The sequence below is a fragment of the Liolophura sinensis genome, chromosome 1, assembly GCF_032854445.1.
Source record: "Liolophura sinensis isolate JHLJ2023 chromosome 1, CUHK_Ljap_v2, whole genome shotgun sequence".
In the NCBI taxonomy this organism is placed as follows: domain Eukaryota; kingdom Metazoa; phylum Mollusca; class Polyplacophora; order Chitonida; family Chitonidae; genus Liolophura; species Liolophura sinensis.
This window is the reverse complement of record NC_088295.1, coordinates 80,831,763-80,851,375: the sequence shown is the minus strand read 5'-3', so window position 1 is coordinate 80,851,375 and position 19,613 is coordinate 80,831,763. Positions and strand designations below refer to the sequence as shown.

Here is a 19,613-nt window from a genome sequence, read left to right as displayed (position 1 = left end):
CTGGACTTGAACTCACAGCGACCGCATTGGTGAGAAACTCCTGGGTCATTACGCTGCGCTAGCGCGCTAACCGACTGAGCCACGGAGGCCCTCGAGACGAAATGTGTGAGGTTACACAAAATATGTCTCTCAAGGGCAAAAATATCAAAGCTTAATTATGTAAACTTACCATACGTATGACAAGATTAAAATTACGTATTCCACAAAATTTCAGGCGTTTATATCATCCGTATCATTTTTTTGTAGATGAAAATGGTTGCAATAATAAATCAACCAAAAAACCTTCTGGCATGAAGTCATCGTCGAACCAGTGACAACTGAATTCGATCTAACGACAAGTAAAACAACAATTTCTGACGATGTGCACTCCTATTGCTTATATACCCTATGCTTATAAAGGTTATTTTGGTGTTTTATATTAGTTACACAATATATGAGTGTGATTAAATATTTCAGACATGGAGCAGATCAAATGTTAAGCTGAAAGATATCTCCAGAATTGATGGGCCTGTCTTCACCAAAATTATTCACCAAAGTTCAGTTTTACAGCTATATGTAAAGAAAACCTTTCTTTCTTAAGGTCTTTCCTATTTATGCTATATACTTAACCTGTTTAGTGTCATTAAGACACATATGATGACTCCAAAACCTTATTTTTGGCAATTACAACAAATTGATCACTTTTAACGGCAACAAAATAGCACAGTCGTGCGTTTCTTTAATGTGAACCTTGCAACTGAATAGGCCTACAGAGGCTAGTTGTATCTGTCTGTAATTGTTTTTAAATTCCAAGTAGTACTTAGAGATATCAAAATTTATTGTCGATGATAAGGTTATTTTTTATTTATTTATTTGATTGCTGTTTAACGCCATAATGAACAATTTTTCACTTTTTCGATGGGTGGAGGGCAAGGCCCTGTCGAACATTGCCATGTGTGACGCCCTTGTAAGTTTACTTGCACGGCGGAATCAGACTAATCGTCTTCAAGGAAGATGACACTTCTCAAAGGGTCCCCCAAAGCCGTCAGCCGCTTTTTGTTACCATCTTGCCTGGCTTTGATTGATTGATTTGATTGGCGTTTTACGGCGTACTCAAGAATAGTTTCACTTATAAGATGGCGGCCAGAATAATAGTGGGAGGAAACCGGGCAGAGGGGTGGCTATGGGTTGCAGTTATAGATTGCTAACAGAATATACATGTAGATGCATAAATACTAACACTGTAACAACATTCGATGGTTACCACCGATATCTCTTTCCCCTTGTCACAGCTACAATTAAATCCAGGATAATTTAGGATGTCTCTATTGTACAGTGGGAGAGGAGTGGGAAGAGTAGGGCTATATTATCTATGACCTTGAACGGTGCTCTGCCGTCACAAATCGGACACTGAAACTATTGTCTATATGAGATACACAGTTTAAGAAATAAATGCAAGTAAAGCAAACAAAACGTACTTAACGTTTACACATGCATGCGGTGAATGAAACCACGCAAGACCCCTCTATATAGATTACAGGCCCTAGACCTATATGGCCAAGTTTTCCAGTAGGCCTACAAGACGTTAACACAGAATAACAAACAAACTATTCCAGGAAAATGGTCTTACACATCATTCGAACCTACATAATACCATCTATGGAAATGTTATATGTTAATGATCATGAATTAATGTATTGAAATCGTAATTATGTCATCAGCAGCCCTTTCCCCCATCGGGGTGATTCCGAGGCCGAGGGGTTTAGCACACCAGCACGGCACAATAGCCCATGAGCCTTCCACCAATGCGATTGCTGTGAGTTCAAGTCCATCTCATGCTGGCTTCCTCTCTGGCCTTACTAGGGAAGGTCTTGCAGCAGACAAAGGATGGTCGTGGTTTTTCCCCGGGCTCTGCCCGGTTTCCTGACACCACAATGCTGGACGCCGTCGAATAATCCAAATTTTCTTTAGTACGGCTAAAAGAAACACACCAATAACTCTCCTTTCCCCCACTGACCAACCCCTTTTAGAACACACACGGTTGTCTCCCTTACAACGCTGTAGAGGCATGGCTTCGGTAGGCTCCTTGGCCGAGGAGGCACAGAAGAGAAAAGAGCGATTGAAGGCCCTGAGGAATCGTCAAAATAAAACACCAGTTGATGGTGAACCGCCAGAGAAGAAAGCTTTAGGAGACAGTGAATGGGAAACATTACCAAAGTAATTATGTACATAATCTTGATAACAATAGTTACTTAGGCGACGAAAATTGAACCTTTAGTGAAGTCTTACACACCATGTCTTCGTGATTCACAGGAGGCCGTGATAATACAGTGGCCTGTTTCTGATTTCAGAATGCATGCAGTATGTTCTGTGTGGTGGTATTTAGAGATTTAAGCAGTTGTTTTATTTGTGATCAGTAAATGGCTAGCTGGTTCAGATGAGTTGGGTTAAACTTTTAAAAGCATTGGTTCACTACAACAAACAAACGCAAGTAGTTTTGTGTTCAAATCCAGCTCTTGTTATTTTTGCTGGGGGTGGTTTGTCAGTTTACTCTGGGCATTCCGTTTTGCCCCGCCCGTCATCTTGTGAAATACCGGTAAGTGGAAACTTCTTGCGCACGGGGCTTAAACACTAGTCAGTGAGTTGGTAGTTCGTGAAGTTATTGTAGACCAGCTTCATCATTATTCATAGCTCCAGAGTTATGCCAGGCCATTCTTACTCTGCTTCATACAGGGTGTACTTAAATGTTTCAGAGCTGCTGTCAGTCTTTGGGGGTATTTTTCAGAGATTTACAACAACAAAAATAAATTAAGTCTGAATGAATGGAATTTAAGTAAAACTTTCAAGGCCATCCATTTACTGGCATAATTTTCTTGTAGACCCGTGTTTAGAAGTTACAAACCAGCAGATGATTCACTGAAAGAAAGCACCTTGCCCAAAATAAAACCAGAAGATGGTATGTATGGTGTGAAGACTTGCTCAATATGTGTAAAACAAGATAAATATAAAGTGAAACATCATTGAAATTAAGTCAATTGTTTTCACACACATATTTATTGTTTAGCTAATCAAAAGTCACAGAGCAGTGTGTATAAACCATGTAAACAGTGTGTTTTAACCACCTTTTGACATCTTTATGGTAAAATTTCTGTGTTTGACCTTTCTCTGTTTATGAATGTGTTACCACAGTGTTTTAGACTAGACCTGTTGATTTTTTTATGCATTTTTTGTTAGATCCCTTTTTATTTTAAGATACATTTATAAATTATAAAGATGTAATTTACATACTGATACATATGCAGCTGACCTGATATGCATAAATTATGTGGCATGTTTATTTTTGTTTGTTATTAGTAACAGAGAAAATTAAGAACCAGTTGGAGGCTGGTAAGGAAGAGGACTTGGCAAAAGAAATTGTGAGTTTGAAATGCATGCACTTTCTGGTATTGTGACAGATAAGCAAACTTTCAGTGTATTGTACATTTTTTTATCTTGCAAGGTCATGATGGTAAGACATGTATTATTTGCAAGGCCAGGGCCTTTGCTTGATTGTGTTCAAACTCAGTTCTCACCTGTAAGTTTCTGTCAGTTCAGTTCAACTTCATGTTGGGAGTATTATATCAATTATGCAATGAATGTGATGTGGTTTATTAGAAATTTGTATGACTGATGATATACTGATACTGGAAATGAATTGACCTTGACTTTGCCATGATAATGCAAGGGCTTATAGAGCATGACATTACTGTAATACTTTGTTTGTCCCATAAACTAAATACATGTTTGCCCATCTATTATTAGGATTTGACAAACCTTGCTCCACGGAAACCAGATTGGGATCTCAAGAGGGACGTAGCAAAGAAACTTGAAAAACTGGAGAAGAGAACACAGCGAGCTATTGCTGAATTAATACGTAAGACTTCATAATATTCACTCTACAGCTGTTTTGAGATTTGCTGTCTTTTTCTGTACATACATGTAATCATTTTCCACCTTGGTTTAAACCACATTTAGTTTATAAACCTGTAAATGTTTCCAAGCATATTTTATTATTTTTAGGAGCTGTGTTGTGAGTTAATCATTTTATGTATTGATTTATTGTTGGACAGGTGAACGATTACAGATGGGTAAGGAAGACCTGGTTTCCATGGTGAATGCAGGTGCGGCAGTAGCTCAGGTGGAAGCAGAAGATGATTGACAAGTGTCATGAGATCATCTACATCCAATGTTTTTCAACTTATCCCTGATGATAAAGGTGATTGGGGCTGTAAATGGATGTCAACAAATACCTATAACCTCTGGGTATTGGATGTCCTTGATCTTGACCTCAGTGTAACAAGATATCAACAAATATCCCTAACATCTGTGTATCTGGGCATCAGCTGATATCCATGACTTTTTTTTATCGAGACGTCACACCAACTGATATCCATAACCTCTGTGTATCAAGATGTCTGCTGATATCCCATGCCTTCTTTTTTATCAGGATGTCAACGGATAACCATCATTTCTGCATGTTGGGATGTAAACTGATATTCATGACATCTGTATGTGGAGATAACCTCTGTGTATGTGAAAAGCATCCAAGACTGGTGTCGTCGTCATATGACTGAAAAATTGTTGAGTACGACGTTAAACCCCAAGCACTCACTCACTCCAAGACTGGTGCATGATGATTGAGACGAATATTAATACATGGCGGAATAATGTCATTGATTAATGTGTCTGTGTTGCTGTTGTTGATGTTGATGAAAATTGAACAGTACCCAATTCAGCTACTTTGTGGTGCATCTTATGACCTAGAATCAGAGGAGGACAGTGTTAGGTACATAATGTATTTTGTGAGTTGTGGGCCCTCGCTGGACGAATGGTCCAGCTTGCCTCAGTTTAAAACAAAGGCCGTTGACAATTTGGGTTACATTTTTAGTGTTTGGGATGAATTTTCTGTGGCCGTGTACCAGCAGGTTTTAGTAGCCTTTATAGGTTTGGTGGATTTGATTGCCTAAACAACCGGTCTTTAGATTGCTGTTCATTTACAGACATCGCTTACCCGTCCGTAAGCCTATAGCCCAGATCATTTTTGTGCTCCATGAACAATATAAATGAAGTCAACAAATATCTAGACAATCAACTGAATAACATTCCTTATTTTTTACTTTTTCAAAGAACATAAATTTAATTCAGCTGTTAAATATGCTCCACCAAATTATTTCAGCTGCAGATTGAAAGTTGTATGTAACTATGGAGGTGTCCTTTACTGTGAAGAGAGGCCCTGTTGTCAAAATTTTCACAGCCAATGGCTTCTCTTTCTTTCATCCATAAACTTTAACATCATGGTCGTGTAGGGGGAATAATCTTGAGTATGGCTTATAAAAGCAATGAATTGAATATTTTGTGACTTTGATACAAGTGAGTAAAGATTGTGATGGGTATGATGTCCAGGAGAAATCTCTATGGCAACTACGCTAAGCGATCTTAGAAATTTTATCTTGAATGCTCTACATACATCAGCAGTTCAAATGGACTTCAGGATGTTTAAGGCAAGCCACACCACGGTAGGACCCTTGGTACTGCACGCTGTTCACTTTTACTGAGGACAGTATACATATTGGTTGAGTGTACGTATTGTCATGGTTGAAAATTATCAGAGGTGAAAGTGGGTGAGCATCTCTACATTATTGATTAGTGTTCAAATTAATGAAGCAGTCACTCAGCCATACACATTGCATGACGTTCACCCAACATCAGTGATTGTGGATTACAGGTTTAACCTGGATTAAGATTGATACAACTTTAATTCATTTTGTTGAGATTACATTGTTGGATTAAATGTCATGGAACTACTTAATTGTCGTGGAACAGCTTCAATGTTATGTGGTATATTTTTGTTTGTTTCTGTGTTTTAGTGATTGAAATGCTGGGCCCAATTTCATGAAGCACTCCTAACGTTACGTTCTCCTAACTACCATGGCAATCAGTACTGTAGGCATTACGTCGTCATGATAGTTGCAAGCTCTTAAAGTTAAGAGAGCTTGAAACTGGGCCCTTGTCTTTACATGGCTAACCAGTGTGTTAGCCAGGATTTGTCTGACAGTGAGTGCAAATGGAATACTAATAATTAAAGATGTAGAGAATAGAGAGTAAAAACCAAAGCCGCGACGACAGTGTGGTTGGCAAGTGGTCACTTGTAACGGGTGAAGTAGGGCTTCTTGTCAGTCTACCTCGTCAGGGCTTTATTCTAACTGTGCATATACATGTGAATGCATAAACAGTAGCAATTTACACCCCTAGTTAGATGTATGCGTTGTTGGTTCAAACCCAAGGGAATACCTGATAATGCATTTGTACTCTCAGCGGGACCATAGTGGCAGTATTGTAGTGGACAGTACTCTTATGAATATGCTGGTGTTTATGTGGTTTCATGTAAAGTTTGATGAAGGTTTCTTGGTGTCCACCAATTATATACATAGAGCCTACATGTAGGCTTTGTAACTGATTGGACAGAAGGCACCCGATCATGATTTTTTTCTTCGCCCCCCGCAAATAGGCGGAGCGTATTATATTACAGCAATTTTGTCCGTCTGTTCGTCCGTCCGTCCGTCCGTCCGTGTTTGTGTCCGGGCTATAACTCTAACAGTTTTCAACATAGAATTTAAATTTTAGATGGATACATAGATACACAGATGACGATGTGTCGTGACTCACATGTGTCCATTTTCGTGGTTGTCATAGTAACCAGCTATTTCCTTATATATACTATATAAATAGATATGATTGTCTGGGCTATAACTCCAACTGTTTTCTGTGTAGCGTTGTAAGTTTTGGTGGATACATACATAAACAGATGACGATGTGTCCCGACTCACATCTGTTCATTTGCCCGGTTGTCATGGTTGTGAGATCGCCAATTTCCCAATATATACTGTATAGGTAGATATGATTTCGTGTCTGGGCTATAAGTGCACTGTTTTCATTTTGGTGGATACATACATAAACAGATGAAGATGTGTCGCGACTCACATTTGTCCATTTGCGTGGTTGTTTAGGTTACCAGATCGCCATTTTCCATATATATGTTATGTAAATAGATATGATTTCGTGTCCGGGTTATAAGTCCAACTGTTTTCTGCGTAGAGTTTTCATTTTTGGTGGATACATACATAAACAGATGAAGATGAAGACTCACATTTGTCCATTTGTGTGGTAGTCTTGGTTACCAGATCGCCATTTTCCATATATATCCTATATAAATAGATATGATTTCGTGTCCGGGCTGTAAGTCCAACTGTTTTCTGCGTAGAGTTTTCATTTTTGGTGGATACATACATAAACAGATGAAGATGAAGACTCACATTTGTCCATTTGTGTGGTTGTCTAGGTTACCAGATCGCCATTTTCCATATATATGCTATATAAATAGATATGATTTTGTGTCCGGGCTACAAGTCTGCTATTTACTGAAAAACAATATGTTGGAGCTACTGTTGGTAAATAAAGAACATTTGATTAGATTATCCAGTATTTATTTTGCCAAAAATCTGTAGTATAACCAATTTAAACCTATAGATGATAACAGGCAGTTTTACACAGGGATGAACCGTTCGACTGAGGTTTATTCTATTATTTACCCATTTGGCTCGGTGTCTTTGATTCAGTATATTTTTAATACCAATTGATTTATGTGTTGTGCCCAGACTATACACAATATATAAATATTTACCTGGTGAACTCGGCGTAGTCAGACACGATAAACACCTGAGAAATACAGGAGAAGTCGGCCTGTGGTGGTTGGGGCGGTGAGGATAGGTAACAGCCAGGGCAGCAGTCCCCGTAACCGTGAAGCGTTGGAAACTTGGAATATTCCGATGGTTCTTGGACCGTTGCCGTTGTAGTTATGTACTGCGTCTCGCCCCTCAGAAATTCTCCCAATATTCTGTATAAGGCGTAAAACACCAATCAAAATAAATAAATAAACTTATATAGACCACTGAATTTACCAAAGACTATCCTTTCAAACACGTTGTGATTTAAGGGATGAGAAAAATGTTTTTTTTTCGCGAAAATTTATAGTAGTATTTAAATTGCTAGCAAATCAAGTAAGTAAACTGTTTTGGAGCGGGCCGTACACGCTGTACATATTCGTTATACTGGGACTGAATCCATGTACGGTGGTACTTTTACTGGGTTATTCACCTTTACCACAGTTAATGTGTTATGGTGCTGTTATTAAACTAACTATAATGTGTGTTCTGGATTTACTCTCTCTGCTGTACGTCTTTAATTATATTATATTTCTGCATAAACCAGGATTTTGCTGGTGGACCAAACATCCCCGAGGCCTGGTCCCTTTGCATTGTTTTAATGTTATTGTATGTTAAATGTGATGACAACACTAAAACTCTTTTAGTAATTTTAAACCAATGTCTTCTACAAAAAATGCAATTAACATCACTGCACTTTTTAAACCTAATCCTGCCTAACCCATGGTGCTATGGGACGTGTAAGTTGCTCTAATTAATGCATTTACATGAACAGTCAGAATAAAACCCTGGGCACAGCGCAGGCTGAGAAATATGTTGGCTATGCTATTTCATTAATGTTGTTTGTTACTTAGAAGTTAAATGCTAAGGAGGAAAAGGGTGTTGAAAAGAGAAGCATTTTGTGACCAGAATGTATTTTATAGTGTTTGTATTTTATGAGCAAACAGCAGTGTAGGTCCAGGTGGCCAGGAAGGTTGTGATAATAGAAACATCATGTACGTTTAGATTGTTACTGGCAGTGCATGTAAAATAGGCCAAAGAGGAACACTGATGATGGCGACCTGATGCATGCTTAGTTTGTGGCCAACAGTGCAAGGAAAATTGGTCAAGAAGGAATAGTGATGATGGCAACCTAATGCATGTTTAGTTTGTGACTAGCAGTGCACATAAAACAGGCCAAGCAGGAATAATGATGATGGCAACCTAATGTATGTTTAGTATGTGACTAGCAGTGCACGTAAAACAGGCCAAGCAGGAATAGTGATGATGGCAACCTAATGTATGTTTAGTATGTGACTAGCAGTGCACGTAAAACAGGCCAAGCAGGTATAGTGATGATGGCAACCTAATGTATGTTTAGTATGTGACTAGCAGTGCACATAAAACAGGCCAAGCAGGTAAAGTGATGATGGCAACCTAATGTATGTTTACTTTGTGACTAGCAGCACACGTAAAACAGGCCAAGCAGGTAAAGTGATGATGGCAACCTAATGCATGTTTAGTTTGTGAGTGGCAGTGCACGTAAAACAGGCCAAGCAGGAATAATGATGATGGCAACCTAATGTATGTTTAGTATGTGACTAGCAGTGCACGTAAAACAGGCCAAGCAGGTATAGTGATGATGGCAACCTGATGCATGTTTACTTTGTGACCAGCAGTGCACGTAAAACAGGCCAAGCAGGAATAGTGATGATGGCAACCTTATGCATGTTTAGTTTGTGACCAGTAGTGCACGTAAAACAGGCCAAGCAGGAATAATGATGATGGCAACCTAATGTATGTTTAGTTTGTGACTAGCAGTGCACGTAAAACAGGCCAAGCAGGTAAAGTGATGATGGCAACCTAATGCATGGTTAGTTTGTTACTAGCAGTGCACGTAAAACAGGCCAAGCAGGAATAATGATGATAGCAACCCGATGCATGATTAGTTTGTGACCAACGGTGCATGGAAAACAGGCCAAGCAGGAATGGTGACGATGGCAACCTGATGCATGCTTAGTTTGTGGTCAGCATGATGTCAGCAGAAGTATGATGTTAAATCAACTCTGGAGAATATTGTACGATAACCAGGGTTCTACGATTAAGGTCACCGTTTTGCCAGGCCCTATTAGGTGAAAGTTTGCTTTCACCGAAATTGCGAGTTTTTACCTCTACGCTTCATCAACCCTGGCCTTGGGGAGGGAATCGTGGGACCTTGGAGGCAATTAGTGGTAGACGATACTCGTGTAGCCGTTTGCACAGCCTAACCTTCGATAACTGCTAGATGTCTTCCACTAATAAGCAATACGTATCCGGACGTCACATGTGGGAAAGCTCTTTAGTAACTTGCCAAAAGTCGGTGATTTACCTCGGAGACTTTGCATTCCACCACACAATCTAACAATCCCCATGGTAGAAGCGGAAAGTACCGAGTATGACGCTAAACAACCATGAAATAAATATTTTCTATTACTTCACATTCATTAGATGTCACATCTTTAAAGGGTATTTTACTCAAAATCCTGTGTATTTCTCCAAAGTTTTCCTGGTCTTCCGGGTCAGTTCAGTGTTTTATTACTAATTTATGCGTCGAAACAGACATTTGTATACCAGTCGTCAACCATGATGGACGTTCCGGGCCAATAATCACAAGGCCAATTCCCAAAACGACGTTTAACACAAACCACCAAAGTACGAAAATAGCACCGAACCATAGGCCTACAAAGAGAAGCAGTTTTCAATATTGTAGGAAAGACGCAAGGAATATTCTAGGCGACAGAGTGAAATCAGTATTCAAGCCATGTAGTATGCTAGAATATAAGTTATCGATAATTAAATATGTATCTCAGCTGCGGTTTAATGGCATTTGTTCATATACCCAAAGTGGCGATCTAATTCAACGCGATAAATTTACTGCCCCTAGCGTCGGGTTAAGCGGAATTAGACACAGTCATGAAGCAGAGTGCCAGAGATTCTGGACGCTTTGTCCATAATTACTTACAAGTGATTTATACTCATTGTAAAACTTAAGAAACTTAGCGTGAAGGAGTTTGATGGAATAAGCATGACACACAATTGTTTGCAGTAATAACTTGTGACGTTGATTGAAATCGTCACATAACACACAGGATCTAACAAATGTTACAAGGCGAGATATGTACACGCCATATGCAGAACCCTTCGATATATTGCTGTCGAAATAAGGATAATTTACAATGTCAAAATTGAAACTATCCCCCTTGTCGTACAGTCTGCGAGAGAATTATCTATGCGTCGAAACAGGCTTTTGTATACCAGCGTCAACCAACAAGGACGCTCCAGGTCAACAACCGCAAGGCCAATTCCCCAAAATGACGTCTAACAGAAACCATTTTGTGTCCCACCACCTCTTCTTGTGACAACCTTGCTTTTCATTCCAATCCCGGTGAAAGCAATTTTGACGTCATGACGTCACAGACAGATTAGAGATTTGTGGCCAGTGTGTAGGACATCTGGCTGGCCTACTTGCAACAATATTGATTACCATCGGTCAAATGCGGGTTCTTAATGGACAGCTGGGAAAGGTCTATTATTGTCTTCCGTTCTGTTATTTGCATCATCACTTGGTTTATTCAGACTAACAGCTGCGCCTGAAACTGATGCAGATCTTACATTATCTCTGATGTCAGTAGATGTATCAAATGTCTGCAAGCTCCTGGTAGTGTCAGAATGGACTTCTTGACGGCCTCGCATCAGAACAGAAGGCGAAAGGTTCTTTGCACCAAAACTCACGAAGATGAAGACTCCAATGCTGGTATTTACAACCGTGAAGACGTACCACATTCCGCGTTCATTGACAAGCAGGGCCACAAGACCTAATACCCAGGTGAAGCCAAACAACAGTGACATCTTAAAATAAACGACGGTCTCTTTAATGTCGGATTTTGTCGTTTGGCGTTGTACCTTAGGTCGATGCCTCAGGGCATAGATGGAGCGTGAGAAGAAAAACGTATTGAGTGTTATAACCAATCCAACGGGGATTATGAAAGCAAGTGCTATATCGAGAGTGCTTGAAAGGAAACAAAGGTTCTGTCTGTCACCATAGCCAATTCTGACGAGGCCTGAGAGTCCCAGGTTAATGGAAACAACGCCAATGATCCAGACAGCCGGGAACAGGTGAGAAAACAGAACGTACCTGTACAGGGACTTGGTCTGGTCCAACACCTTTAGCGGACTGGTAAATAACCGGTACATGTGATAGGCACAGATGACTTTCCAACAGAAAGTGGCCAGCCAGAAATAGTGTATGACGATCCCCAGAGCCCGACATCCTGGTGTGGACACCTTAGCTGAGGACCCCGTCAGGAAAAGTAACTGGGCCAAAAACAGATTAACTAACAAAAACATATTGTTTTTCCCAGGAAGCTGCTGGCGGACAGAAGGTATGACCAAGTAGATGAGGAGGGTGACAGCTAGTCCACAGAGAGATAAACAAGTACAAATTAAAGTTAGGATGAGTTCTGTCTGATCGTAGGGTGTAGCGCTGACTTGAGTCTGGCTGTCCGGTATGTCACCAGTATAGTTTGTACAGGCATGGACACGGTCGCCATTCCAGACATACTGCCCCTCGTCAAGGTGTTCACCAGTCGAGTTAATGAAGATCTGGCTGGAATTAACCACTGTGTACTCCGTGCTGTTCAGTTCTATCATGTTACACATTAGCAAATCATTCACCACGATATATAAAGATGCATTTGTCTTAAAATTATCAGCAACTGGCTTCAAAAATTCTGTTATTGTAAAACTTTGTGATTTTACGGCCCCGTTTGTGTACATGGCAGTCATGTTGAACAATCGCGCACTGCTGACCCCTGCCTGCCATTTGACATCAAAGTACACTGGAGATTTTGAGTCATCCTCGTGCCACCAAAACCTGCTTCTGGCAAGACCAACCAGATGGCTCTCTGTCTCTTTACGGGGTATCATCGCACCCACTACCAGAGAATATTGGACGTCAATCTCTTGTACACGTTTTTCTAAATTTTTTGGTAAAATAGCGTATGTGACGTTCACGCTAGATACTGTCAGTTTCGACTGGAACCAGTCCACTTTACATTTAATCTGCTCAGATAAACCCTGGGCAAGTTGTTTGAGATCCTTCACTGAGAGAAAGGGCTGATGTCGAGGCGTTAGGCTGAAGTGGAGAATGTAACCCATTCCCTGTGAGGTTGGAAAAACGCTCACGCATCTACTGTCTTGAGGGTACCTCCACAGCGGACAAATCAGGGGCCGGCACATTTTCTGTGGTAAGTAGATCCAGATAAGGAAGATATTTATTTATTTATTTATTTGATTGGTGTTTTACGCCCTACTCAAGAGTATTTCACCTATACGACGGAGGGCAGCATTAGAGTGGGAAGAAACCGGGCAGAGCCTTTCCCACTTACGGAGTTAACATAAGTTATTAAGATATCAGGATGTATTTTATTTTCCACCTCGTCTCGTGGCTACTGAGAGGTATTCATTTAGTATTTGATTGTTGTTTAAGGCTGTGATTAAGGTTACACATGTGCGATTGGGGCACTTGAGTCCAAGATTTGCCTCCGACCTGAAGAGTGAAGGAGCGCCGATTAATTAATACTGCCAAACAGACATTGTAGGTTGTTGGCACACTGTAAATTTCTGCACTGCTGTTTTACACCAAGTTGAAGTTAAAATATTAGAATTTTGTCTGTTTTGGATAGAAATCAAAAATTTTTGCGCAGTTTTACAACTCATCCCGCCCAAGATTACCAAGGTAACAAAATGGCATGACTTCAATTCCAGGAACCTCAGTTGAAAAAATGGTTGTCATGCTTGGTTACGCTTTTGATATGTCGTAGAACCTGCATGTGGTAGCATGGCATTTTATCACGCGAAAGTTAGGGACATACTTTTGTATCTATTTATTTAGTACTTGGCTCACCTTACGAAGTAAGAAAAGGCATTGTGATACGGGGATCAGATGCTGTCGGTGGCGGTGTCTTTTTTATTTTTGCCAATCATAGGGTTGCAGTTGCCAATCATAGTACACATACAGCCTATCATCTGTAGAGATTTGCATATCAAAGAGCAAGGAAGCCATTTACCTGATAGCTCAACATTTTACTCAGCTATTCACAGGGTTGCAATTACCTCCCCTAGTACATAGATTGCCAAATGCAACGCGATTTGCATACCAAAGACCTCTGTGGTGAATTTGTGCACAAACTCCCCACGGCTTCTTTTACCACCACAATGATTTGCAACTCCATGACATATGAAGTCACTGCTCTACAATCCTTTAGCATAGGATAAACAATGAAAAATGTAGTTGTGACAGTATAATAATTTTGGTCTATCTTGTTGATTTAATGGCAAGATCTTAGCACTGTATAATTAGAGGATAATGTCTGTGCATAACAATGTGAATCATTCTACTTTTTTGGTTTAGAGGTCGGTATTTGAATGGAGCACATGACTTGAACATTATATAGTTTTACAAACTGCTCAATCAAGAAGCTACCGGTATTCCGTGAATGGCTTGTTTGGTTGGCTGGTCTTTTACGCCATGTTCAAGAATATTACACTTATACGACGACAACCAACATTGTGATGATACGAAATCGCGCTGAGCCAATAGGAAACCAACGACCATCCACAGGTTTATATTTTTGAAGTTGAAGTCGACAAATTTCCTACAGAAATAGTAAGGAAAAGAACTTTTCAACGATACAAGAATCACAAGTGCCCAGATAAACTACCGAGCTGTGGCAAGTTAATGATGAAACTTTCACTTTGGTAACGTACAGATATGCACGCTAAGCACGACAAAAGGCCTTCAACGAACGTTAAGACTGTAGAACTGGCCACGGGCCTTGCCAAGAGCTTTTTGTCACCAAGGCCAACTATTACTGGCGACCAGTGTAAATTTTTTAACAAGGATATGATGTGAAAAACCCATCATTGGGTGCATTGTACTATTTGAAGTAGTGCAACAGGTGGCTGACTTTTTTGTATTTGACGGTAGCAAACGCCTTAATGCACTTTTGGAAAAATCTGTTAAATAATATGCGGCCTTTTCTTAACGCAAAGGAGTTCTGAGAGATCGATCCACTCGTATGTAACTTATTTAGTCTGCTGTATCAACAGAGACCCAGTGGATTCTTAATGGTATGTCACTGGGTTAGTGAATGCTGCGTGAGATTAAATCACACGTTTTTGTAGTATCCCTTTCTCTTTATTTTATAAAATACTTAATACATAACCAATTTTTTGTAATATGTCTCGGTCACCTATGTCATATACATATCATACTTACAACGGAGGGGTCGTATACTTCGCTTCCTGTGCAATTTATATGGGCATCTTTGTTATTCGTGGGTAAGTTGGTTTGTCGGATATCCAGAATGAAGGAAAATGGCGCCAATGCGTTGAAATTCGAATCGGAAGCCAAGCACAAAGACTCAGCTTTCAGCTGTATCCCGTTACAAGAAGCGCAGAAAATGTTTTCATATACAACATCTGAGTACAAAAACGGCTGAGAATAGAGAGAACAGGCCAGTGCTATATCCGGGTCATAAGTCCTCCAGTTACCACTCACGTTGCACGTCTTTGTTGTATTCGCCGTGAACTGACATTTCCGGGTTTTACTGAAAACGGGCGGCTGGAAATGAACGGCACAGGTTTCTTCGTGTTGAATCAAACGGAGTAGGTCGTCATAGGAGGTTAACCGAAAAAATTTCACAAAGTTTTGGCATACCGATTGCACATTCCAAACTGTGGTGTCTTCAATGCCATTACATACGGCACAAGCAGCATTCCTATAATGAAGTTTTGTTTGTGCAGAATACACGGGAATACTATCTTGGATTCTTGTATGGTCTGGATTAAGACATTTATCCATCGTGGACATCTGGTCATCTTTTGAGAATTCCAAGTTAGGACAACTGCTGACCATCTTATAACTAAAGGAGACAAAGGTGATGTTTGTAAGTTTCAACAATAACTTAATACATAACCATATTAAGCTCTTCCTGTTAATTCTGGTATTGTTCTCTAGTGCTGACATTCACTGACATTTCTAATATAGGAAACAAGTTATTGTACAGAGTGAGAAACCCTTGTTTGTTTGAGGTTTATTATTTTAACCGATCCTTTCTATATAGTTACATGTTATAGTTCCTTTGATTCGGTAATTAAATTAGTGGTTCCTTTTAACTCATTAAAGGCAAACCCCCACGAACGTTAAGTGTAGGTGAGATGAAAGACCAATGAACACTGTTCATGAAACACTTCAGTTCATGTTATTTCGAATTTCTTTGACAGTGCATTTGAAACTTTGGACTCTACTCTTTGGTTGTCGTGACGTCACGTCAGATTTTTGTCACTTAACACACACAAACTGCTAGACTTCATCATTCAAAATGCATGTAAATATAGATCTGCGAATGCATTCGAGGATGAAACTTGAAGTAAAAAATATTGACGTAACGTCACTGATGCTCCCTGGGTCACTACATACTACCGTAGCTAAGAAGCTATTGTTTTAAATCATTTTACTGTGTTGGAAAAATTCTAAAAAATATCTCTTTCTCGGGACAGGGTATGAATGGTCTTTCATCTGATATATGTTACATTTTAGTGTCGTATAAATAAAATATTTTTTAGTACGACGTAAAACATCAATTTAATAAATAAATAAATAAGTAATTAAATCAATAAATAAATAATAATCCATAGGTTTAAAAGAGATCCTGCTATTGTAAAGTGCAAATTCAGTAGTACAAGGTATTAGCCGCACGAATGAGTGTCAAGTATTCTAACGTTCCTGTGACGTACCGAGCAGTAATGAGCCACACCGATTAGTGGTATTATAAACGGTAGGTCCAACGGATCTGTGACTATCGGCTGCAAAACATTAGCACAATGATGTCATTGTTAAATTCGTAGGACCTATAATCATTGTGAGTAGCAGATCAAGTCAATTTCTTCTCCCCTGGGTCATTCTTATGGGTGACGGCAGCGGTGTGAGTAAACCCTGGGTGGGGGAGGAGGGTTCGGTGGGGAAGGAAATGGAGTCTTGTGATTGGTGGAGTGTGTGTGTGGGGGGGGGGGGTGGAGGGGGGGGGCTTGTGCGGGCGATGACGTCATAATGAAGTCATGGTGTTCTAGAACGTGTGTGATGTTCTGGAAGCGTCTGTGTTGTAGCAAGCGGACCAGGTGTACCGGCCAGCCTACCTGGGGTGCAAGTCATACACCCGATGTCGTGGAGTGGTGCACTCCATGGCCTGGAAGCGTACATAACCCTGTCATGATGACACACATAAACCTCAAGTTATCTTTTGGAAGATATGGGTGGCCCTGTCAAGGCCTGCTGTTGTTGTTTCAACCGGGCCTACCGAGAGGAGACTTGTAAGATAGGGGTGGATATTGTCCTGCCAGGGTCAGCCCGGCTTTGATATCCTCAAAGTTCTGGGTTCGAAAAGGGGACCGTAGCGGACCTCTCATATGTAGCTCTGGTGTTCAGCACAGCTCCCCAGGCTTTCCATTTAGTATCTACCTCCAGAAGGACCCGCCTCCTGTCCAGACCTCGGTAGCTTTGCATGGCGGTGTACTCCCGGCAGGCCTGGTCGAAACCCTTGTCTAATTCTTCTACTTTTTTCCGTATGATGTGTCGATAAAGCGGTTCGCGGTCAAAACGCCTGTCCTCTGTGTATATACCCATTCCATGACAACATTTCAGTGACCAGTTAAAAGGATTCTGCTAATTTTTTTAGAAAAGTACCGGCGCAAACCGGTTTCAACGCAGCATACTAGCATTATGATTGCCTGGGGACCTATGGCGCGTTGTCAGCAAGCACTCCACGCCCCTCCTCAGCCGTGGTTGTCTGCTACAGGCACGTCTGTCTAATCGTAAGTGCGGGGTGGTATTAGGGCATTACTGAAATTGTAAGCCTGGGGATTTAACGTAGAGCGTATATGCACATCGCTATGTAGGTATGTATACCTACGTTTGTTGTTTTTTCCCCCGGCCCCATCTTATCCTGGATGGGGATACGATCTCAAAACCTAGGAGAAGACAAATTGTACCTATATACATGTAAATTAAAAGATGTAGAAAGTTGGGAAGGCTCATTTGGCTTGTACCTATATACATGTATATAGAACACTTACCTTTGCATGGGGTTTTTAGAAAAGCAGTTAGGTGAACAGTATAATTTACTGTTATTTTTTTCATGTCAGCCTGTAGCATAGATTCTAGTGTAGAAACCATTCAGGGGATGGTGAGGAGTTGTTAAAACAACACCAACAGCCCTTGTCAGGACTATATTTTTCAAAGGCCCTTTTCAGGGCCTCCCATACCTTCCGAAAGATAACTTTTTCAGTCTGAGTACTTGTGATTTATGTGTGTCATCATGACAGGGTTATGTAAGCAGACCAGGTCGCGGAGTGCACCCGCACGAACGGTGCTTGACTTGCACTCCAGATAGGCCTGCCGGTGCACCTGGCCCGCGTGTCATAACACTGTACTACAACACAGACGCTTTCAGAACATCACACACGTTCTGACATCACCATGACGACATCGCACGTGCACGACTCCCTCCACCAATCACAACGCCCCATTTACTCCCCCACCGCATCCCCAACCAAATAACTGGAAATGCGACCATTTTGTACCATGCAACTAAATAGTCCGAACAGACAACACTAAAATTTTAATGTAAAAAGACATAATTTAACTGGTATTTATGTACTGATTATTGTACTTTACAATAACGATGCTTTAGACGGGTTTACATACCAAGTAAAATGGAAGAAAACCTTACGGAGATGCTAAAACACACCTCCGCAATACACACTAAAAATGGATTTACTTCGGTAAATCGGAGACAATTTCCCCCCACTCCGCTTTCAAACCCCCCAAAATAATACCTACACTGAGGACACGCTACACACAATCTTCATAAAGCTAGCAGTACCTGTAGAACTGGACGTAGTTGGAGACGATAAACGCCTGAGAAACACAGGAGAAGTCGGCCTGTGGTGACTTGGGCGGTGAGGACAGATAATAGTCAGGACAGCAGTCTCCGTAACGGGAACAGTCCTCGTCACAATGGCAGGTGTCACAAACAGGTTTGGAACATGACCGACGAGCCAGGGTGGAATTGCAGACACTCAAACCACAAACTAGGCTGTTCCATTCCGTCATACCGTGGTAGATGTCCGTGCCACCTTGAAACTTTGGTAACTTGGACTCGTCGGATAGTTCTTGAGGCGTTACCTGTGTAGTTACGGCCTGTGCTTGCGCCTCATGTCCTTGTAATACCGTCAGAGTTCTCCCATCCACCGAAGGTTTGCTGATGCTGGCAGCGTTAGAGATTTCCACTGAACTGTTGGTACTCACAACAAAATGATCATCAGGCAAAAACATCGCAAGTACACTGAAGTAGAGAATCAGTGATTTCTCCTTGCTCCTCATTTTACCTTTTGCCATCAAGAAGTTTTAGCGAAAAAAACCACACGATAAAACTTTGACAGAGTATCAGTGTAAGCCTACATTTAAAACCATTCGGGCTACAGTTTTCATTCCACTGGGAAGTTTCTGGCTTTTCACTAGGCCAACCAGTCAGCCGGAATTGGCACCAACTATTGCTGGTTAATGTTTAATGACATTTTGGTAACACGTCGCATTTTATATTGCCATGTGATCTAAAGATAACTTCAGAATGAATATCCGTAGGGAATTTAACATGTGAATGCTGGAGCTAGATATCCATTAGGTACAAAGCTCCTTCACCACAGCAGATAACCCAGTGAGGAATGAGGTGGCCTGCTCATATATCCAACAAGTATGTTAAATACCAAGGGCGCAGGTATTTTCCGCCCTCTTTC

The 19,613-nt window shown here is 40.7% G+C and overlaps 1 protein-coding gene across 1 annotated transcript; it reads left to right on the top strand.

Moving 5' to 3' along the window:
* Nucleotides 1-2,047: 2,047 nt before the first annotated feature.
* On the top strand, nucleotides 2,048-4,568 carry LOC135461720 (coiled-coil domain-containing protein 12-like). Its single transcript, XM_064738921.1, has 5 exons — nucleotides 2,048-2,196; nucleotides 2,859-2,935; nucleotides 3,334-3,395; nucleotides 3,781-3,892; nucleotides 4,089-4,568. Exons 1-5 carry the CDS (start codon nucleotides 2,048-2,050, stop codon nucleotides 4,175-4,177), a joined length of 489 nt encoding a protein of 162 aa, XP_064594991.1. The 3' UTR covers nucleotides 4,178-4,568.
* Nucleotides 4,569-19,613: the final 15,045 nt, after the last annotated feature.